Below are 24920 nucleotides of genomic sequence, written 5' to 3'. Positions count from 1 at the left end.
GGAGCGATAGCACAGCGGTTTGCCTTGCACGCAGCCAACATGGCCGACCCAAGTTCGATTCCTCTGCTCCTCTCGGAGAGCCCTGCAAGCTACCGAGAGTATCTTGCCCGCACGGCAGAGCCTGGCAAGCTACCCATGATGTATTCTATATGCCAAACACAGTAACAACAAAGTCTTCAATGGAGACATTACTGGGCCCGCTCGAGCAAATTGATGAACAACGGGAGGACAGTGATACAGATGATCTTTTCCTAAGTGAAAAGTGTAGCAAAGGAAGCACATGGAATTTTTAGGAATGATGAACCACAATGAAAATATAGGATAACACCAGTGATACTTACTATATGGCTTTCTAGTTGTGGTGGCTATTAGAAACCTTAGAATTAGGAATTAGGGGCCAGAGAGAGAGTTCAGTGGGATGAGCATTTGCCTTGCATGTGGTTGACCTGGGTTTGATACCCGGTATCCTATATGGTCCCCCAAGCACCACCAGGAATGATTCATGAGTGCAGAGGAATAACCCCTGAGTACCACCAGGTAGGTCCCAAAACAACAAATAACACCAACAAAGAATTATGAAGTATTCTTTTTCTTTTTTTTTCTAAGTTTTTGGGCCCACCAGCAGTATGCAGAGCTTACTCCCAGCTCTGCACTCAGGAATCTCTCCTGGTGAGGCTCAGGCTGAATTATCTCCATCCCCAGAAGAAATCATATTTCCTAAAAGAAAAGATGTTTGATATTAAAGTATAGACCCTCATCATTTTTCTACTTGAGATGTAGAATACTTTCACGCACAGCACACACTCACTTAGGGATTTATTCATATGCATTTTGTTTGCTTCTTATATAATTAAAATCTGGTCATCTGACTTCTGAATTCACGGCAAAATAGAACACCCAACTGATAACATATAAGCAAATATCTAGGAACATCAGGTAGGGCTCCGGAGAAAGTTCAAGCTGTTGAATACATTTCTGGTATTCTTTTTTCATTTTTTATAATTTTATTATTCCACTACCCAGCCGTCGCCACACTCCAGGATGCTTTCCGGACCTGCGCGGCCGCAAGCGGCCGCGCGACACATCATAAGACACTAAATACCCATCTTCTAGAATTGTCGTACCATATTTGATAGGGTTCAAATATGGTAACACCTACAAGGGTGATTAGAGGTCACCCCAAAAGCCTCTATCCCTCTCGGAAAGACTGGCAAGCTACCGAGAGTATTCCGCCCGCACGGAAGAGCCTGGCAAGCTATCCGTTGTGTATTCGATATGCCAAAACCAGTAACTACAACTGGTCTCATTCACCTGACCCTGAAGGCTTCACCGACATGGCAGCACTGAGAAGGATGAGAAAGGAGAGGCCGACAAAATCTCAAGGCCGACCTAGGCTGCCACAACGAAGGAAGACAAAAATGATCGGCTGTACTTTCAATGCACGTACGCTAGCATCAGATGCATCCATCGAGGACCTGATGGTACAAGCGCGAATGATCAAGTACGACATCATTGGTCTGACCGAGACAAGAAGGCACGAATCTCACCATGCCGTTTTCGACACTGGAGAAGAATTGTTCCTCGGAACATGCGATAAAAGAGGTGTTGGAGGCATCGGTGTCCTTGTCAACACAAACTTGGCCAAGAGCATTGATTCATTCGAATGCCTAACAACCCTAATCGGACGTTTACATTTGAATAGATGTGGCTCACTGCCTGCAGTTTCTATCTTCGTTGTCTACGCACCAACATCTCATTATGATGAAAGAGAAATCGAGAAGTTCTACATGGAGCTAGAGAAGTTCTATAAAGAAGACCACACCTTCTACAAGATCATTGTGGGTGATTTTAATGCCAAGATAGGACCGAGAAGATCAGCTGAAGAACTTCACATCGGGACCCATGGCCTAGAGTGGAACGAACAGGGTGAGAGACTGTCAGAGTTCATCATGTCGACCAAGACCATCCATGGTAACTCACAGTTCCAGAAGGCAGAATCTAAACGATGGACATGGGAGTCTCCCGGTGGACGATTCCACAACGAAATAGACCACATCATATTCAATCGACGGTTTTGCCTGACTGATGTCGCTGTTGTCCCAAAATTTCGAACGGGATCCGACCACCGTCTCCTTCGTGCAAAATTCTACTTCACACAGCGGGGAGAAAGGGCTGCAAAGTTCAAAAAGAGAACTCCCAGAATGACCACCAACTGGGAACTCTTTGGTACTATTGCGGCAACATGGGAAGATGCCATTGTTGACAACATTGACGAGGAATACGATCGATTGGTTCAGCACCTCCATGAATGTGCGAGGAACGCCAAGAGAGAGATAGCCACAAAAAGTCGCCTATCTTCGAAAACTCTTGAGCTAATTCGCCAGCGTGGTTTGGCGCATGCCTCAGGCAACCGCAAGCTAACGTCCGAGCTTGCAAAGCAGTGCAGAGATGCGATCAAGGAAGACCTCAAAGAGAGAAGAGCAGAAGTACTGGTAGATGCGGCAGAAGCCGGGAAAAGTATTCGTAAGGCCCGCCTGTCCTTCGCCAACTATAAGACCAAGATGACTGCCCTCCGACGTCCTGATGGATCCATCACATCCTCCAGAACGGCAATGGAGAAGATTATCCATGACTTCTACTCAAATCTCTTCGATAGCCATGTCCACTTGCCAACATACCAAATTCCACAGGATGGGTATGTTGTTCCCAACGTTCTCCCCTCCGAAATCCGACACGCCATTTCGTCGGTAAAGAAACAAATAGCACCCGGCCCAGACAAGGTCAGACCTGAACACCTGAAGAACCTGCCGTCAGTACTCATCAATACACTGGCTCGGCTCTTCACTCGCTACCTGTCTGAATGCAAGGTTCCGTCCCAATGGAAAACCAGCAGGACCGTACTACTGTTCAAGAAGGGAGACATCCATGACATTGGCAACTATCGCCCGATCTGCCTATTGTCTGTCATCTACAAGTTGTTCACTCGAGTCATCCTGAATAGGATTGGCAGAACACTAGATGAAGGACAACCATGCGAGCAAGCAGGGTTCCGCAAAGGATTCAGCACCATCGACCATATCCACACAATAACCAAGCTCATTGAGGTTTCTCGGGAGTTCAAGATGCCGCTCTGCTTAACGTTCATTGATTTAAAGAAGGCCTTTGATTCTGTTGAGACGGAAGCGGTCATTGAAGCCCTAGCCAATCAGGGCATTCAAGCCCAATACATCAGGATCCTCCGTGAGCTGTATTGCGGATTCACTACCAGGATCTCACCATTCTACAAAGAAGTGATCGTTGATGTCAAGAGAGGGGTGCGGCAGGGTGATACCATTTCACCGAAACTCTTCAGTGCCACCCTCGAGAACATCATGCGACGACTGGAATGGGAAGGAATGGGAGTGAAGATAGATGGTCGGCAATTACACCACCTCCGCTTTGCTGATGATATTGTTTTAATAACACCAAACATCAGCCAAGCAGCACAAATGCTGGCCGACTTTGACCGTGAGTGTGGAAAGGTAGGACTACAGCTGAATCTTACGAAGACAATGTTTATGAGAAACAGCCTTGTTCCTGACGCCCCATTCGCTCTCAATGGAACGACCATCTCCGAATGCAACAGCTATGTCTACCTAGGTCGAGAGGTCAACATGACAAATGACCTGGCACCCGAGCTGCGCAGGAGGAAGAGAGCGGCTTGGAACGCCTTCAAGAACGTCGAAGAAATAGCTAAGAGGACGAAGAACCTCCGGCTCCGGGCACATCTCTTTGATTCCACTGTTCTTCCTGCGTTAACATATGCCTCAGAGACCTGGGCCCTACGCAAACAAGATGAGAACGCCATTCAGGTCTCCCAAAGAAGAATAGAAAGAGCTATGCTTGGAATATCACATTTCACTCAATTGAGAGAAAGAATCCGGAGTTCTGACATCCGTCAACGATCAAGGATCAGGGACGCTGTCTCATTTGCCAAGGTGTCGAAAATCAGATGGGCTGGTCACGTAATGAGATTTAAAGACGACCGTTGGACTAGAGCTGTTACTGATTGGATTCCACGGGATGTCAAGAGACCGTGTGGCCGCCCACCTACCAGGTGGTCAGACTTCTTCCTGAAGATCATGAACGATCGGTTTGAGGCCCTTCATGTTCCCGGAGCGAACAGATGCCATTGGGCTACACTAGCACGCGACAGGGACAAATGGAGACGTTACTGGCGCCCGCTCGAGCAAATCGACGACTAACGGGAAGTTAAGTGATTAAGTGATAATTTTATTTATTGAATCACCATGAAAGCAGTTACAAAGCTTTCAGGTCTAAGTCTCGGTCATACAGTGAAACACCCATACCTTCACCAGTGCCCACTCTCCACCCCCAACATCCCCAGTATCCCTCCATCCCAAACCCTCCCCCTACCTGTAGGGCAGATGATTTCCAAATTACTCTCTCTCTACTTTGATCACATTCAATATTTTGACACCAGACCCACCATTATTATTTGAGATTTTACCCCAACACTCAGATCTGCTGAAAAGGCAACAGTAGACAATTTGTTTTCTATTGCTGGTTATGAATAACATATGATGTCGCATGGCTGCAGTAGTGGCTGCACAATTTTGAAATCCGAAATTTTAACACTTAAATCTGGAGGGATTTCTGCCAAAACCTGCTGGGTTCCGAGATTTGCTCCTGAGTCTCTGGGATCATGGCTGTTAAACAGCTTGATCAGGACCCAGAAAGGCCATTCATGGGCAATGACTTGGGGTCTCATTGGGGTGGAGAGAACAGGACCGGCTCCACCCCCATCCCATGAGGCCCAAAATGTCTCATCACTGTGGACCCAAGCCTGACTGTCCAGTGGCCTCTGGAGGATGACGGCCACTGAGCCACCAGGGAGAAGCAGGTGGAGGGACAGCACCCTTTCCCCCCTGGGGTGACCCGGCAACAGTAAACTACTGCATGGTCCAGACGTATTTCTGCCAAAAGCCGCTGGGTTTCAAGATTTGTTTCTGAGTCTCTGGGATCATGGCCGTTTAGCAGCTTGATCAGGAGCCAGGGAGGCCGTTTATGGGCGATGATTTGGGGTCTCATTAGGACGGGGAGGACAGGATCGGCTCCACCCCCATCCCTTGAGACCCAACAAGTTTCATCACTGTGGGCGTAAGCCTGACTGTCCAGTGGCCTCTGGAGGATGATGGCCACTAGGCCGCCAAGGGGGAGCAGGCGGAGTGACAACACCCTTTCCCCCCTGTGGTGGCCCGGCAACAGTAACCTACTGTGGGGTCTGGATGCAATTCTGCCAAAAGCCACTGGGTTTTGAGATTTGTTTCTGAGTCTCTGGGATCATGGCCGTTAAGCAGCTTGATCAGGAGCCAGAGAGGCCGTTTATGGGTGATGACTTGGGATCTCGTTGGGGTGGGGAGGACAGGACTGGCTCCACCCCCATCCCGTGAGGCCCAAAATGTCTCATCACTGCGGGCCCAAACCTGACTGTCCAGTGGCCTCTGGAGATGACGGCCACTGAGCTGCCAGGGGGGAGCCAGTGGAGGGACAACACCCTTTCCCCACTGGGGTCGCCCAGCGACAGTAAACTACTGCGTGGTCTGGATGCATTTCTGCCAAAAGCCGCTGGGTTTCGAGATTTGTTTCTGAGTCTCTGGGATCATGGCCATTAAGCAGTTCAATCAGGAACCAGAGCGACCTTGCTTCCAATTATATAGCTGAGCTGGAGGTGGTTTGTGGGTGCATTTCCCACATACCTAACTTTTGGCTGTTTACTTTCTTGATAAACTTTGCCCCAAGTTTTTGGGGTCTAGCCAAAGGCACAGCAGCAATTTTGGGGTATCTGGAAGTCTGAAGGCACCATCAGGCTGCTGATGCACTCGCCTCACAGGTACAGATTGACCTGCTGGTGGCACTATACCCCCACATTTCTGGTATTTTTGAGGCTCTGGGTTTGATCCTCACTGCCACATTTCTCTTAGTACCACCAGGTATGACTCTGGTACCCTCTTCCCTCAGTACTAAACTGTCTGGCCTGTACTGGCGTAGGAATTTCCAGAGTAACTCCTGCCCTTCAGCTACCATCAGTATTGCTGGGGCTAGCCCCTAAAGGAACAGGAGGCCAGAGAGATGGTACAGCAGGCAAGGCTCTTGCCTTACATGTTGCTAACCCAGGTTCAATCCCTGGCATCCCATCTGGTTCCTTGAGCCCCACCAGGAGTGATCCCTGAGAGCAGAGCCAGGAATATATGCTCTGAAAACAGCAGACTCTGGCCAGAAACAAAAACAAAAAGCACTTGTCTGTGTACCTTTGAATATGACCCAATGACAAAAAATACAATGCAATCAGACTGACATCTTATATATTTATGTTTTTTTCAACCAATTAAACCATCTTCCATATTTAAAGGCTTAACAGATGGCCAGGGATGTAGTTTAATGATAAAATAATGCCTTGCATGTAGAGGACCTGAATTTGATTCTCGGCACTGCTAAGTAAACCTGAAATACTGTTTCTACTTTTATAGAGCTTCCAGTTAAACAGAAGAAAAAGATGCTATGTATGTAATTGCACAAATAAATCTAATTTCATGTGTAGCAATTGCTATAAAGAAAAATATGGGTGCTGTGAGACTATGTAATAGGAAAGTCTTGTCAGTAGAGTAAGGCAGGCCTTTGAGAGATGTTTGATCAGAGACCTAAATTATGAGTAGATACTGGCCAAGGAAGGACTATTCCAGACATAACTAACCACATGTGCAAATTCCCCCTAAAATCCAATAACTAGGCACATTTACCGATCCAAGGCTTGGAGCAAAGAGATAGTACATCACTGACCCAGGTTAGATCTTGGCAATGCATATGGTCCCGTGAGCACCACTGAATATGTGCCTCTCTACCCAAAAGAACTGAGACTTCCCTCATTTTATTATATGTCATCTTATTGATACTCTGTTACACTATCACTTATCTATTTCTCGATGATGAAAATTTCTCCTTTTTATAATATAAAAAGCTTTGTTTGAGAGCAGAGAGAGAGTACAGCAGGAGGGCTTTTGTCTTGCACATGGCCAACCTGGGTTAGATCTCCAAAACCCCATATGGTCATCCAAGCCCCGCCAAGAGTGATCCTGAACATAAAGCTAGGAGTAAACCCTAAGCACTGTCAGATATGAACCAAAAGCCAAACAAACAAAAACTTTATCCTAAAGGTATCTGCCATGCTTTTTTAAGTGTGAGGGCGATACCCAATGGTGCTTAGGGGCTACTTCTGGCCCAGGAATCAAACCCAGGCCCTCACTTGCAAGGCAAGTGCTCTACCCCTGAACCACATCCCTGGCCCCTGCCATGTAATATTCCAATGCTATTTCCCTCCCCCAAAATAAACCAAACAGGAGCAACAGAAAAATTATGGTACCATCTCAGGATAGATTCATATAGTCTTTGAAAATGATAAAACAATCCAAGGAAATAACTACTTTACAATAATCTTGTTGTGAAAGAGAAAGTGGATACAACCGAGTCACTTGTATAATCAGAAACTCCGTTTTTTTTTTTTACCCATCTCCAAGTAATGCTGTAGTGAACGTCTGTATACATATAGCTTACGAACTTTTCCAAATGCTGTCTCTAATGTCATTAACTCCCATAAATTAGTAAAAATTTACCCCTGAGTTATAGGTTTTTGTGATTTAAAATCTTAGTATATAATATTTGTGACTTAAATCCTTTACAATGCAGTAAGTAAGGCCTATCTATTTATGGAAGCATGAGATGAGATGCATACTTTCATTATATTGTATTTAGGAATGCCTCCTGGGAAACTGAAACTTAATTATATTACTTGCATATATACAGACACTGGTCACAGTAAACGAATTATCTGTGAGTTATTGAACTTCTGTGTCTATTTGAATTAATAAGATATATTTTGAGGTTTGGTTTTGTTTTTTATTACTTTTGTATTTTTGATAAGGACTCAACTAAAGAAGTTCCTAGGAAAATCAGTCAAAAGAGCAAAACACCTTGCAGAAGAATATGGTGAACGTGCTGTAAATAAAGTTAAAAGTGTTAGAGATGAAGGTAAGTGAGCTATAGAATATTTCAGCTAAGTATTTGGAATCTTCTAAAGTATAAGAAACATCATTTGGTGTGTTTGGTGCTAGGGATCAAACCCATGTTTCTTGTATGCAAGGGAAGCACTTTACGATCTGAGCATAATCTTCAATCAAGAAGCTTTCTGTTTAATTAAAAATATTAGATCTTTCACTGGGATTGTATCTCAGCAGTAGAGGACATACTTTAGAGTAGGAAGCTTTGGGTTCTATCCTTGAGACCACCAAAAAAACCTTTCAATAAAGCTAGTACCTTATTATTTCAATATGATAAATTATTCTTGTTATTTAATTTATGACTGGGAAGACAACATTTTGCATTTTAAACATATTTGTATAGTTTTACGATGTGAATTAGTTGAATGCTCAGAATTAAATAAATTTTCTATTTGATGTCCATCTTAATCTCTTCTTTCATCATTATAGTTTCTGTTTTCTTCAATAAACTTATACTTATTCTATGCCAGTGATGCCAGTGTTCTAATATGACACTTCCACTTGTGTCAAACTCAATCCTTATAAACATCCTGTGAGGTACATACTATTATTATCTACTTTATGGATGAGAAAATTGAGGTACTGAAAGATCCATTACTTAGCCTAATGTAACAGAGATAACTGCTAGTTGGGTTTGGACTGTGGTAGTTTGGCAGCAAACTCCATGCTTTTAATTAGTATCTTATTTAGTAATAGATTTTGCTTTTTCTGTTTGCATTTTTGATAAGCAGTGAATATGAAAATATGATAGTAGCTATGTCTACATTAGTTGGTGATGATTTCTGTTGTGTTTCTATTTAGTGTTTCATACTGATCAGGATGATCCTTCATCAAGTGATGATGAAGGAATGCCATATACAAGGCCAGTTAAATTCAAAGCAGCACATGGTTTCAAAGGACCTTATGATTTTGATCAGATCAAAGTGGTACAAGATCTTAGTGGTGAACACATGGTAAGCAACCTTTCTTAATTTTCATTATTGATACTCTTTGTTGAAAGCAATATCTTTATTTCTGTAAAGCTTATCTGTTATACAGTTTTAGAGACTGGCTAAAGAAGTATAAAATTACTGTTATAAATAGTAAAAGCAGAATCTATCTCTAAATTATTTGTAAAGAAGTGAGTTATTGAATACATAAATTCTAGACCTCTCATCATTAAGATAGCTATACCAGGCTTCCAACCTTTAAAGCATTTTAAGGGTGATCTGTTTCTTTGAAAAATGTTTAGGACTCCTAAGGATGTAGCCCAGTGGCAAAACACTTGTCTTAAGTGTGTGAAGTCCAGGGTATGATGCCTTGCACCTCAAAAAATGTTTAAAATGCTTCCCCGTGGGGCTCAGAAATAGCTGAGTTTGCATAACTGACTGCCTTACAGGCATGAGGCTGAGAGTTTGATCCCCAGCACCAGAAAAGAAGTGCGTAATATCCAACATATAATATTCACCAAGTGTGCAAGCATTGCAACCATGTGTGTATAACCCACAGTCATCTCAACAAAAGGAAAGGAAATAGTGGGGGGGGGGATAGAGGGGTGGGAGGGCTACTGGGTTCATTGGTGGTGGAGAATGGGCATTGGTGGAGGGATGGGTACTTGATCATTGTATAACTGAAACCCAAACAAAAAATATGTAAGTCTACAACTGTACCTCATGGTGTTTCACTAATAAAAAAATTTTTAAATGTACCTTTTAAGCCTTTTTGACTCAGGGGGTCAGAATGATAGTACAGAGGCTAGGGCATTTGTCTTGGAAGCACCTGTACCAGGTCTGTTCCCATATGGTCCCCAATAACTGCCAGAAGTGAACCCTGAGTGCAGAGTCAGTAGTAAGCCCTGAACATTGCCAGATATGCCCCCTAAATCAATAATTTATACAGATGTTTCAGAATCTTAATATATTTTGTAAAGTGACAACTAAGATAGTGTGAGACTATGGAGGTACAAGACCTCTATCGAAGTTAAAATATGCCAGAGTAGTTAGTACAGACATTATATTACAGTTACTCCCTGAAAATGCTATTAGTGTAGGGACAACAGTGGTAAAATTAGAATTAAATAAATGACGCCATGGGGCTTTGATCTGGGAATGTCTGTTTTAGATTTATGTGTATTTGTGTGTGGTGTCAGATTTTGAACTGCGTTTCAAATACATACTAAGCCACATCCCTGACCGTCTTTAGATTTTAAATCTAAAAGTTTTCTTAGCTGACAGGAAGCAGCCATAAGCATATCAAATGGGATTAAGAGAAATAGCACAGAGGTTAGGGCACTTGCCTTATGTGTGGCCAGTTGTAGTTTAATCTGTACGGAGTATGGTCCCCCAAGCCTAGAGCCAGAAATAGCACTGCAGTGTGGCCCAAACTCTGCCAGCCTTTTTCCAAGAAAAGAAAAGTCAGATATCAGCCTGATTAAAATTTTGTGGGGGCATGCCTACCTGGCAATGCTGAGGGCTTACTCCTGACTCTACACTCAATTATCACTCCTGGTAGTGCTTGGGAGACCATTGGGGTACCCTGGATCAGCTGCATGCATGGTAGTCTCTTTATCTGCTATGCTATTGTTCTGGCGTCCTAGTTGAAAATTTTTTGAGGGAAGTCCCCAAGCACTTCCCAGGAGACCCTGGGGCCCCATTAGCAATTCTGGCCATCTCGGCCATTGGTTCAGTACAAGGGCCCAGGGATGCAATACAGCTCCAACCACATGATGCCAGGGACCCCATAGTTGGTATTGCTTTGTGACCTCCAGGATTGCAACTGAAAATGCTGGGGGGACCATGTGACATCATGTGGGACTAATACTAGGCGTACACCCTATCTCTCAAACCTTCAGTTGGAATTTAAATTTTATTTTTTTCTTCATGATACTTTATTATTATTATTATTATTTTTATTAGTGAAACACCATGTGATACAGTTTTAGACTTATAATTTTTTGCGCTTGTGTTTCAGTTATACAATGATTGAGTACCATCCCTCCACCAGTGACCATTCTCCACCTCCAGTGCTCCCAGTATCCCTCCCACCCTCCATCTCCCCCGTCCCACCCCACCCCTGTGGCAGGGCATTCCCTTTTGTTTTCTCTCTCCTTTGGGGTGCTGTGGTTTGCTAAAGAGGCATTGAGTTGCAGTCATGTTCAGTTTATAGTCTGCTTTCAGCATGCACCTCCCATCCTGGGAGGATCCTCCCAATACCCTTTACTAGGTGCTCCTTTCTCTACCTGAGCTGCGTTTTCCCCTAGCATGTGCGGCTGGCCTCCAAGTCATTGAGTGAACTTCCTGGTACTTATCTCGGCTATTCTTGGGTGTTAGTCTCCTATTTTGTTACTTTATGTTCCTCAGATGAATGCAATCTTCCTATGTCTGTCCCTCTCTGACTCATTTCGCTTAGCATGATACTTTCCATGTAGTACCACTTGTATGTAAATTTCATGACTTCATTCTTTCTAACAGCTACATAGTACTCCATTGTGTAGATGTACCAAAGTTTCTTTAACCATTCATCTATTCTCGGGCACTCAGATTTTTTCCAGATTTTGGCTATTGTGAGTAGTGCAGCAATGAACATAGAAGTGTAAATGTCATCTCGGCTGTACTTTTTTGCCTCTCCAGGATATATTCCCAGTAGTGGTATTGTTGGGTCAAATGGGAGCTCAATTCCTATTTTTTTGAGAATCGACCATACTGTTTTCCAAAAGGGCTGAACCAGTCGGCATTACCACCAGCAGTGAAGGGGAGTCCCTTTCTCACCACATCCACGCCAACACAGGTTGCTTTTGTTCTTTTGGATGTGGGCCAGTCTCTGTGGTGTGAGATGGTATCTCATTGTTGTTTTGATCTGCATCTCCCTGATAATTAGTGATGTAGGACCCCGAAAGCCCTGGAATTTAAATTTTACTACTTATCATTAAATTGGGGCTGGAGCGGTAGCACAGCGGTAGCACAGGGCGTTTGCCTTGTATGCAGGCAACCCGGTTTCTACTCCTCCACCCCTCTGGAAAAGCCCGGCAAGCTACAGAGAATATCTTGCCCACATAGCAAAGCCTGGCAAGCTACCCATGACCTATTCGATATACCAAAAACAGTAATAATAAGTCTCACAATTTGTTGTGAGATGTTACTGGTGCCCTCTCAAGCAAATCAATGAACAATGGGAGGACAGTACTACAGTGCTATAGTGCTACATTAAATTTATTAAAATAGCTTAAGGAAGTTTTTAAAAAAGAAACTATTGAATTTTCATATACTGCCTTGATTTTTTATTTCTGTTATAGTAGAATCTCATTGTAGTGGATCACAAACTATCTTTTTTTAGTATACTTAATTTTTGTGGAAATGAATGATATTTCAGCCTGTTGCTTTAACTTGGAAAATCATTTTGATCTCCATGGATATATATGTTATAATAATAGCCAAAATAGTATTTATAATGATAGAGTTTGACTTCTTCTTAAATGGTTTGACCTTCTGTATGGGTTCACATTCTTTAAAACTACTGCCCTTACCCCACCTCCCCACCCCCGCCCAACCCCCCCCCCCCCACACACACACACATACATTTACCTGGTTTTGGAATTTGTCTAAGAAATCTGTCCATATGCTATAAAAGCATGTGTCTGGGGAGAAGAACAGGATAGGACCATACCATTCATACACCACTTGTATATACTCATGAGTCCTCAGCTCTGCACACAAAGGTACCCATTGTCCAACCTAATACCACCTGTAAATGCTCAGCATATCAGTCAGTGCCAAAGTGGGCTTTATTCTTCCCTCAGTCTAGGGGTTGTTTTTGTTATGCTGAGTGTTCTGCCCACTCCCCCTTATATTGAAACTAGGAAATTGAAATCACAGATTAGGATTTTTGCTTTCATAATGAAGTTTTCGGGCCATTTCAGAACTGGAAACGCTTTGGAATCTGTGTTGGTAGTTTGGAGTTGAGTTAGTGGTGTTGAGCCTCTCATTTATTTATTTATTTATTTATTTTTATTGAACTACTGTGAGAATAGTTACAAAGCTTTCAGGTTTAAGTCTCAGTCATACAATGATCAATCACCCATCCATTCACCAGTGCACATTTTCCACCGCCATGAACCCCAGTATGCCCCACATCCCACTCCTGCCCCTGCCAGTGTGGCAGATGTTTTCCACTTTACTCTCTCTCTCTACTTTGATTACATTCAATTTTTCGACAGAAGACTTACCATTATTATTTGGAATTTTCCCCCAACATTCAGACCTGCCGAGAAGGCATCATTGATAATTAGTTTTCTATTGCTGATAATGAAGAGCATATGATGTCACGCGGCCGCAGAATTTTGGACTTTTGATATTTTAGTATGAGCGATAGCACAGTGGTAGGTCTTTTGCCTTGCCGAGCCGGGTTCAATTCCTCCGCCCCTCTCAGAGAGCCCGGCAAGCTACTCAGAGTATCTTGCCCGCACGGCAAAGCTTGGCAAGCTACCCATGACATATTCAGTATTCCAAACACAGTAACAACAAGTCTCACAATGGAGACATTACTGGGCCCGCTCAAATTGATGAACAATGGGAGGACAGTGCAGTGCTACAGATATTTTAGTAATTAAGTCCAGAGGGATTTCTGCCAGAAGCCACTGGGTTCTGAGATTGGTTTCTGTGCCTCTGGGATCATGGCCACTCAGGAGCCGAAGGAGCTGGTTGTGGGTGACAACTTGGGGTCTCGTTGGGGCAGGGAAAAGGGCCAGTTCCAGCCCCCACCTCATGAGGCCCTGCATGTCTTGTCACTACAGGCTCGTAGCTCTCACTCCAATAGGCTCTGAAAGATGGCGGTCACCATGCTCCTGAGGGGAAGAAGGCAGAAAGGACAATGCCCTTTCCTCCGGAGGTGACACGGGGCCATAGCTTAATTCACAGTCCAGAGGCATGAGCCACCATGAGATACAGTTACAAAGCTTTCATGTTTGATATTCAGCTATACAATGATCTATCACCCATCCCTCCACCAGTGCAAATTTTCCACCACCAATATCCCCATTATCCCCTCCATTTCCATCGCAGTCCTTACCCTGCCTCTACGGCAGATAATTGTTCAGATACTCTATAGTTTTGGGCATTATATTTTGCTTAGATATTCCCACCACCATTCAAGCCTGCCTTTTGGGGCAGATGCTAGAGCATCTGATTTTCATTGCTCACTTTGTATATCATAAAGGTGGTGCAGCTGCATGAGCAGTCGTGTAGTTAGGAAGAATAGTCCTGGTACCCACATACCGGAGCATGCTTGTAGAAGCTCATGGCTGCCAGGATTCCATCTGGAGAAGGCGGGGAGACTGCACCTGCTCCATCTGGGGCACCCCGGTGATACTGGCTCAGTTTGGGGCCCGGAGAATTCTCCGGTGTTGTGGTGCCCGCCGGGGGGGGGGGGAGCGTTGTTGAGCCTTTTACAGCTATTGACTGTGTATTTGTGGTTGCAAACCACTAGATTAGATTATGGAAAACTGCAATATCTTATCCTGTCTAAATATTTCTCCTTGTGGATGGAAAAGCTATATGTGGTGACGGGAATTAAATTAAGGGTCTTACACATTTTAGATTTATGCTGTACTACTTAAGTTATTTCTCCAGCCCCAAGTATTTTTTCAGTTTGTTACTGATATATATGTGAATGAATTTATATTTCATTATAGCCTCCTTTTGGAGCTGGAGCAATAGCACAGTGGGTAGGACACTTGCCTTGCACGCGGCCATGCGGCCCAGGTTCAATTCCTCTGCCCCTCTCGGAGAACCTGGCAAGCTACAGAGAGTATCTTGCTGCATGGCATAGCCTAGCAAGCTACCTGTGATGTATTTGATATGCCAAACACAGTAACAACAAGTCTCACAATGGAGTTGTTACTGGGCCCGCTCGAGCAAATCGATGAACAACGGGAGGACAGTGCTACAGTGCTGCAGTGGTATTTTAACACCATTGGACTGTTGGTCTCAAGTGGTGTTAGTAACATGACCATTATCTCAATATATATATAATTTGACATAGATTTTACTTTTGTTTAAAAGTTGTGTCAGCTTTTAATGTAATAACTTTGAGCCTTACTTTGTTTTCATAGGGAGCTGTTTGGACCATGAAATTTTCTCACTGTGGCCGGTTACTTGCCTCAGCTGGACAAGACAATGTAGTGAGAATATGGGCTTTAAAAAATGCTTTTGATTATTTCAACAACATGAGGATGAAATACAATACCGAAGGTATTTCATTTGTGGATGCTAAAATTTAGAGATGTTTGGAAGTTTTACTTCTTTTTTTAATCTTTAAATATTAAGTTAGGGAAATGATTGAGCTATTATATGAAAATATAAGGGACCAGAAAGATGGTTCAGAGGGCTATAGGACATGGTTCAATACAAGAGCCCAAGGATGCTATACTGGGTTTGTATTCAGGCTCCGTGGGTTTGATCTGAGCACTTCCAGGTGTGGTGCCAAAACAAAAAAATACTTATGTGAAACGGTAGCAAAAATTTTGATCCTTGAAGAGTTGAAATTCACATGTTTAGAAATATATTTTTTTCCAGAATGTTAACATCTCTGTTAGTATTACTGCGTCATTAGTATTTTGTGTGTGGATAGGTGTATGTATGTATATATTTTTTCAGTTATTTTATTGGTTTTAGGACGTGTGTCCCCTTCACCTTCTCAGGAAAGTTTAAGTTCATCAAAATCTGATACAGATACAGGGGTAAGTTCATTGTTTTATATTTATTAATAAAATTCTGTCAGTTGATTTCTTTACTATAAAGTATATCATTGTTTATTAGAAATTATCATTGTATGCAATTAAATGTAACATGCAGTAGAAATGTTTCCTCTCATAGAATATGATAAGTGAAAAGTTGTAGTTCTTAAGTGTTGTCAGTGAATAGTATTACTCAGATTACTAATGCATTACCCAAACTAATCTGAAATTAAGTAAAAGAAAATCCCTACCTCTCAAGTCTATGTGAGACACTTAAAAACAGTAATTGATACCTGAATAAGAGGTAATTAAGAAAATAAAGTTACCAAAGTTTTTTAAATTTTTCTCTCTTGGTTCTTTATCACAGCTTCACATAACTTAAAAAGTAGCATGATTTTCATTTTGTTTTAGAACTACAAGATTAAACCATTTTAAACCTCAAAATAGAATATAAAATGCTATTCTAATTGCTCCCTCTTTTTTTGTGTATTCATATAGATAGGGGCTGTGTAGCACTGTAGCACTGTCCTCCCGTTATTCATTGATTTTCTCTAGCAGGCACCAGTAATGTCTCTATTGTGAGACTTGTTACTGTTTTTGGCATGTTGAATACGCCACGGGGAGCTTGCCAGGTTCTGCCGTGCAGGCAGGTTACTCTCGGTAGCTTGCCAGGCTCTCCGAGAGGGACGGAGGAATCAAACCTGAGTTGGCCGTGTGTCAATAATGAAAACCTAAAAGTTCACCTGCTCAATAATTTTATCCTGCATTTCTTTGACTAACCTTTCCCTACTCTATATATGCTCATGAGTTTATGTCAGGTTTGCACATGTACAAGAGTTCCCTTTATGCCTTCCCATATCCTATATCTCTTCCTCCTCACCCCTTCATGTTGGTGTTTTTCACAGTTCTGTCCTTGACTGTTCTCAATTCCTTGCTGTCCTGAATTAGCTTTAGATCCAGAATTCTTGCCTCTTATTAATCGCTTGTTTTCCCCCTTTTGTTGTTGTTATGGCTGGGGTGATATACTAAATTAAGATGCTCACATACTTGGTTTACACTTTATTTTAATTGTTAAATCACCATGAGATACACAGTTTCAAAATTGTTCATGATTGGGTTTCAGTCATTCCAACACCCATCCCTCTACCAGTGTATTTTTCCCACTACCAATGTCCCCAGTTTTTCTCCTTCTACCTCCCACTCCCAGTGTGCATCTACACCAAGCACTTTTCTTCTCTCTTTCTCTCTCTCTCTCTCTCTCTCTCTCTCTCTCTCTCTTCTTTTTTGGGCATTATGGTTTGCAATACAGGTACTGGAAGGTTATCATGTATATCCCTTTATCTACCCTACTTTCAGTACCCAATTCTTGTCCAGAGTGATCATTTCCAACTATCACTGCCAAAGTGATCCTTTCTCTAGCCTAACTGCCCTCTCCCACGCAATTTGTGGCAAGCTTCCAATTGTGGGCCAATCCTGGCCCTCATTTCTACTGTATTTGTATAATAGTCTCATGTTATGTTTTCCGTATCCCACAAATGAAGGTTTGTACACTTTAATTGTGGTAGCCACACACACTTAGTTGTAGTGTGTCAGGTAGCACACTTTTATTTCACACTCAGAGTGTGGGGTAATGCCAGAGATTGAACAGATGTTCTACTACTGAGCCACATCCCTGGGCCAGCTTTCTCCTTTTTAAAACAAGAATCCCACTGTTAATGCTGCCATTTTGATACAGTAGTATACATAGAGTATTCCCCCACCTACATGTCATTAAAGCTCAAACTTTCTCAGTAAATAAGTTTTGAATGCCTATTTCATGTGACAAGTACTAATAGGCCCTATAAAATGTGGGAAGACATATTCTCTGGTCTCAGGTGCCTTACTGACTAGGGAAATAAGTCCACAATTTAAGCATGAAATGGGAATAGTTTTATTACAAAAGTAGAAGAGTGTCAAGGAAAGCATCCTAGTGCTTTGATATTTGAGCTAGGAATTAGCTTTGTGAGAAAAGGATGAGAAGGGACATAACAAGTGAAAAGGTAAAAGCCTGAAACATCTTGGCATGTTAAATATACTACTTGAAATGCCATGTGGCTAGAGCAAAGGGCACATGCATGAGAGTTGTAAGAGAAGTAGGAAGGGTTGAGGTTTTAAATACCATTTTTGTATTTAACCAAAACATGTTGTCAGTTTGTTCTTGTGGTACCTAGGATTGAACCCGGTGCCTAACATATGCAAGGCAAATGCTGTACAACTGAGCTTTATCACCAATCTAACCAAAATATGTTTTAAAAGAGTATTCAGGGAGCCAGAGAGATTGCTCAGAGGACTGGAACAGATCCTGTGTATGAGTAGATCTGGGTTTGATCGTGAAAACTGCATCCCCTTCCCCACCGAAATGGCATATTGGTAGATTGAATAGGGACTTTAGGCTTGAAACAGAGAAATGACTTGAGGAGCTATTAACAATGCTGGGGATTTGACTCAAAGGGCTGTGGTGCAGGCTTTGCATGCAGAAACCTTAGGTTTGACTCTAGCACTGTGTGAGTAAAAGATGTCCCCTGAGCACTATCTACCACAAACCTGATTCTTCTCTTTCTGAACCTTTTTAATTGCATTAACACATTTCTGTTAACCTTTTCACTCAGTTAAAAGCATTCTATTTCATCCCTATACGCATATCAGATTAGTTATAAATCCTATCTAATCTATCCCCCACCCACAAATGTCTTGAAATCAGTTTCCATCTCCCACCATCACTTGTATTGTCAGACCTCCACCCCCCAACGCCCAGTTAAGTGTTTCCTACAGCCATGTCATTGTGTTTTCTGCCTCTGGTCTCTCTCCAGTTCCACTTTCTATACTAACAGCAGCTTATTTTTTCCAAAACATGACTCCATCTGTGCTATTTTGTGTTTTAAAATCTTCTGATGATTCCTTATCACATACAGAATAAGATTCTTACTAGCTTCAGCATTATGTAAATTGTACAAAATTTTTCCTGATACTGCCTCATCTTATCTAGTTAGTATAGTTATAATTTCTAGTACCCGAGAACCACGTTTGCCTGTCTGAATGTTCTCTTCAAAACCTCAGTCACATTTATGTTTTTGTCTATGCTCTTTGCTTTGCTACCAATGCCTTCTCTGTTACCTAGCCTCATAGGGCAAAGCTTTATTCATCCTTCAAGATTCAGCTCAAATTTCTTCTCATTACTTTCCCAAGTCATGTAGGCAAATTTATGTTTTACTTGTTTTCTGATGGTATAGGTGTACTTTAAGACTGATATTTGCACAATATCCGGTCAATTTGTTCCTCTGGATAAGTCCAAGGCTAATTTTAGGCCAAGAACTTTATTTCAAAGATATTGGTATCTTTGGAACCGTGGTAAACCAAAGGGTTTTCTTTTATTAAATTTACCACAAAGTTTCCAGGCATTGATTACAATTAAAAATAGGAACTATGTGTACAATCATACATTATGCTTATTTCAACAATATTACTTACAGATTTTTAATTGCTACCAACCACCTCCACTTCTACTTAATGTATCCCCAATAAGTAGGTAACTGAATTGTCTTTGAATACAAAACTTTTTAATGCCCCCCTTAATTTTTTAAATTTTATTTTACTAAAGCATTATGATTTACAAACTTATTTGTCATTGTGTTTTAGACATAAAGTGTTCATCACCAGTTCCACCAGCAGTGTCAACTTCCCTCCACCAGTGTTCCCAGGTTCCCTTTTCCACCCCTCCCCTCACCCTCAACTTACCATCTCAAAAGGCAACTTTTTAAATTTGGTTATTAATGATTGGGTCTCATGATTTCAGTATTGTTGACTCTGGTTTGACTATTTAGCTCTATCACTCTTTAACACCACCAATGTACCTTGGCCCTTGCCCTCTATTGCTTCTCATTTGTCTCTTCTCTGCCTCCCCTCCCCCTTTCCTTCTCCTCCCTATATTTTGGGACTTGGGGTGATCTAGGTGACCCCCTTTAAACCACTACATTTCCTCATACAGTTACTCTTAATACCACACATAAGTGATATCGCCCTGTGTTTACCCTTCTTCCTTTGGCTTACTTCATTTCACTTCCACTTTCATCTTGCAGTAATTCACATGATTCCATCATTCCTTACAACTGCTTAGTATTCCATTGTGGTATATACCATATCTTCATGATCCACTGATCTAGGTTGATTCCAAATCTCAGCTATTGTACTGAGTTCTGCAGTGAATAATGTTTTATGTATGTCCTTTTGAATGAATATTTTTTCTTTTCTAGGGATTGATACCCAAAAGTGGAATTTGGGGGTTGTACGACAATTTTAAGTTTACTGAGAACCCTCGATACTGTTTTCCATTGAGTTGAACCAGAAAACATTCCCACCAGCAGTGGATAGAGTTCCTTTTTCACTTTTCCACGCCAACACAGATTGTCCCCAGTATTTTTGATATGTGCCAGTCTCACTAGTGTGAGATGGTATCTCATTGTTGTCTTGATTTGGATTTCCATAAAAATAAGTGATGATGAGTGTTTTTTTCACGGCCATCCATTGGTTGTCCTCAGAGAAGTCCATGTTAATTTCCTCTCCCCATTTTTGGATAGGGTTTTTTTGAAATTTTTTGTTGTTCATCTTTGTGAGTACTTTACATATCCTGGTTTATATACTCTGGGTGACATATATGTACTTTATATATCAACTCTTTCTCTGATGTGGTGACTGCAAATATTTTCACCCATTCACTTAGCTGTCTTTTAGTTTTAGCCCATGTTTCTTTTGCCATGCAGAAACTCTTTATATGATTTAGTCCCATTTATTTATGTTGGATTCTGTTGCCTTTACCGGTAGTATTGTATCATTAAAGACACTCTTGAGGTCCAGATCTTGGAGCATTCTGCCTATATTTTCCTCAGAGTATTTTATGGATTCTGGTCTGATCTCAAGGGTTTTGATGCAGTTCAAATTGATTTTTGTGTAGGTGAGAGATACAAGTCCAGTTTTGATTTTTTTAAATACAGGATTATCCAGTTTTGCCAGCATTATTTGTTGAAAAGTATATATTTATTAACATACTCTCAGCTCCTTTGTCAAAAATTAGCTGACTATATATAAAGAAAGAAATTTATATGTATACATATATATGTATATATGTATGTGTGTATAGAGAGAGAGGTTTGTCCTTGCATATTCTATTCAAATCTATTGGTCAAATAGTTTATCTTTATTCTAAGGATATCCTTATCCTTATTCTACCATGCTCTTTTGATCACTATGCCTTTATAGTATAGTTTCAGATTAGGTAATGCCCATCTAGTTTTTTAAAACCATTTATAAAATAATTTTTTACCAATATAAAAACATAGAACTACCTTACTTTAATATGTTTAAAATTGGTTTAATAAGTTTAAAAAGATAATATAAGGAAAGAAAATTAAATTCTGCTGCTTTTTAAAAATATTTTGGGCTGTATACCCTGCTGTTCTTAGGGCTTACTCCTGTCTTTGTATTCAGAGATCACACCTCATGGGGCTCAGAGGACCATATGGGGTATCGGTCATCTGTGTGCTAACCATGTGCTAAGCAACCAACTTACCAGCTGTGCTATCTCTCATGCCTCAATCCTATTGTTTTTGAACATACATGTCAAACCCTTCTCTATATAAATAAAGACAAAATGATTATTAGCATAGCAATGTCAAGTATATATCCACATAATTTATCTCTGATAGATAATTAAGTGTGCAGATGATTATATATAATGTCAGTATTATATATTATATACAATATCAATATTCACCGAAGATGCTAACAGTGATTAAGAACTAATAACTTCAATCTAATAAAAAACAACTATGAAAAAATCAGCTATCATTATAAAAATAATATTCACTGTAATATTTGAAAAAAACCAAGATTATCACCACCATTCATAAATTTACTCAAAGACTAATGTAATGTCCAAAAAAATTTTATATAAATAAGGATTCAATACAGTACGGAACCCAAAGATCAATATAATAATTTTTCTCAAAGTCAAAAATTGAAACCAGGGTGACTATAGGCTTTTTTTGTTTGTTTTTGTTTGGTTTTGTGGGGGCCACACCCAGCAGAGCTTAGGGGGGACTATTCCCAATTCATTGTTAGAGAGTCACTCCCAGCAGTGCTCAGGGAATATATGGTATCAGGGATTGAATCCAGGCCATATGTAAAGCATGTTTTCCAACCTTTTGAGCTATTTCTCCAGTCCAATTCATGTCCTTCGAGGGGGAGGAGGCCTCCCACAAAAAGCTCAGTAGGCCTATGATTCTCAGCCAGCCAAGCTAGTGGTTCAGTGCAAGGGAACATTGTGGTGCTCAAGTTGGTCACATGCAATACTTGCACCTTAACTCCTTTACCATTTCTCCAATCCCAATTGAAGCTTTTAAAATGAGACTCATAGTGTTTTTTCACACAAACAAACAGTGACCCAACACAAGTACTGAATTTTTTTCTACAGTAGACCGTCATTTATGTCAGTTCTTTTCAGGTAAAAATTGGTACTTCTTACACTTATGTTGTTTTATTAGGGGAGGCTCTTAAAAGGTCTCTATTTCTTTTGCCTTTGGAATTTTGTACCTGGTGTTTTCTTTGAACCAATCCCTGGCTGCATTGAGACACAGTTAGCACATTGGAGTTTTTTCCTGACAAGGGCATTTCTTATTTCTTCTAATGTTAGTGATATCTTATATATCTCTTTTGAACCATGCTCTATTTTGTCCTCTTAGCAACTGTGTAAAATAGAATACGCTGAAGTACCTTTTTTAATAGTTGGGCATACAGAGTTACATGCATAAGATAATTTGCCTACTCATTGGTCATGCCAGCATAAAATTCAGACACTTAGGCTGTCTGATTTGCAAGAGTAGCTCAGTAAACATAAGGGAGAAAGGAAGATAGATGTGCTTTATGCTAGACACTTAGAAAATTTCTTTAGGTATGCTATCTACCTATCATAGAAATTAATGCTTTCTTTAGATAAATCTGAAGTGCTTTATTAATGGAAAATTAATAGGATTTTTCATTTTTATGTATTCCCCTTTTCCTTCCCTTTTTATCTTTGTTGTTGTAATGATCATCATGCATACACATTTGGTTGTGGTGCTATGATGCTTGGTTACTGTATGCCAGGGATTGCATACTTTATTATTTTGGTAATTTCTAACAGCATAGCCCCTGGGATCACTCTCAGACATGTGACACAGTGCTGGGAATTGAACTTGTGGTCTCAGTGGCCTGAGGCTTTAAAGCAGGAACTCATGGGACCAGAGTGATAGTACAGTGAGTAGGGTGCATGCCTTGCATGCAGATGACCCAGGTTCAATCGCCAGCACCCCATGAGGTCCCTTGATCCAGGAGTGATCTCTGAGTGCAGAGTCAGGAATAATGCCTAAGCACTGCTGGCTGTGGTCTCCAAATGAACAAAAAAGCAGGAGTTCTTGGCAGGAGCTATCCCTGGGTCCCCAATATGGTGTTTTAGAATTTAACTGCTAATAGTGGATTATAGAGGAGTGAGTGAAAAACTTTTCATCACAAGCACTTTAGTTAAGTGTATCACCATGATAATCCTAGCCAGCACTTGTAACTGAGTATGTGTATGTGTGTGTGTGTCCCACCATCACATGACAACAACAAAAAGAAGGGAAAGAAATTCCCATCTACTCTCTTAGATTCTGCCACCAGGATCTATAAAGTAAACTGACAAAAGACAGATTGTAGGACCAGGGAGATGTCTCAAAGGGCTGGAGCACTTACCTTGCATGTGGGATGCCCTACTAAATCCTGAGCACCACATGGCCCTTCGAGCACTGCCAGGGAGCAACCCAAATCAATGTCAGGTGTGTCCCCAAAACACAGAAATAGATTGTGGGAGAAAGATTTCTTATGTATTCTTATGGAGACCTTCCTGCAAAATGGTGAAGATTCTAGAGAGGGTAGGCCCAGGAATTTATATATCATTTTAGCAGAGGGCAGTAAGTTTGTGGAGAAACTTACTTTTGTGGACAAGAAAGAAGAATTTGGACTTTTAATAGAAAATTGTGGAGAGTTAAATATATGGAGGAAACTAATAGATCTTAATGTTAATGTGGTAAGATCTTTGATTGCAGACTTTTTGGGGGGCTACCTTTAGAATTAAAATTTATTCATAGGAAATTGGAGGAGACATCTCAAAGAGAATTTTATGCTCAACTTTCATTTAGAAAGGGAAATACCAGAGACTTTTTCTTTGTTTCTTTTTCTTTGCTTTCAGTAAAATAATTATGTAAAGGGGCATCCATTGTGATGACATATTCCAATCTTCCCTTAAAGATAAACTTGGGTGAAGGAAGTTAACATTGATAGTGAATGGTACTTTTTGTGAAATTATATGTATGCATCATTTTATTAAAATATGTATTAATTATGGGTCAGAGAGATAATGCAGGGATTAGGGTACTTCCCTTGCATGCAGCCAACCCTTGTTGCCAGGAGCAACCAAATCTCAAGCACTGCCAGATGGCCCAAACCCCAGCCCACTAGAAAAAGTATGCATTGGCTTAGTTTTTGTTTATTCAAAATCATTGAATGTCAGCAATGCTTTAGGCACTAAAAATACATAGTAGACTGCCCATGCAAAAGAGCTATACATGTGAGATGACAGAAATCACAATGATAAATGTCCAAAATGAAATTAAGCATCATTTCCCTGAGAAAGCTACTATTTATTTATTTTTTGGTCTTTGGGTCTCATTCAGCTGTATTCAGGGTTTACTTCTGTCTCTGTGCTCAGAGATTACTTCTGGTGGGTTTGAGGTACAATATATGAACCTAGGTCAGCCATGTACAAGACGAGTGCTCTCTACCCTCCATACTGTCATTTTGGTCTCAAAAGCTACTCTTTTCTTTCTTTTTTTTATTTTTTGGGGTGACACCCAGCAATACACAGGGGTTCCTCCTGGCTCTGCACTCAGGAATTAATCCTAGCAGTTCTCAGGGGATGCTGGGACTCAAACCCGGGTCGGCCGCATGCAAAGCAGACACTCTGCCCATTGTGCTATTGCTCCAGCCCCAAG

General features: G+C 41.2%; 1 protein-coding gene across 1 annotated transcript in view; it reads left to right on the top strand.

Annotated features, from left to right (window-relative positions):
• WDR44 (WD repeat domain 44) overlaps window positions 1-24920 on the top strand; it is a 126374-nt gene that overhangs the window by 70646 nt on the left and 30808 nt on the right. Inside the window, exons 9-12 of the mRNA XM_056125773.1 lie at window positions 7979-8085; window positions 8916-9067; window positions 15199-15337; window positions 15761-15825. Coding sequence (XP_055981748.1) covers window positions 7979-8085; window positions 8916-9067; window positions 15199-15337; window positions 15761-15825 — 463 coding nt within the window. The remainder of the gene's footprint in view (window positions 1-7978; window positions 8086-8915; window positions 9068-15198; window positions 15338-15760; window positions 15826-24920) is intronic.

The sequence above is a fragment of the Sorex fumeus genome, unplaced genomic scaffold (genome assembly GCF_029834395.1).
Source record: "Sorex fumeus unplaced genomic scaffold, SorFum_2.1 ptg000058l, whole genome shotgun sequence".
Classification (NCBI taxonomy): Eukaryota; Metazoa; Chordata; class Mammalia; order Eulipotyphla; family Soricidae; genus Sorex; species Sorex fumeus.
Note: the sequence above shows the minus strand (reverse complement) of the source record. Positions and strands in the feature narration are given on the sequence as shown.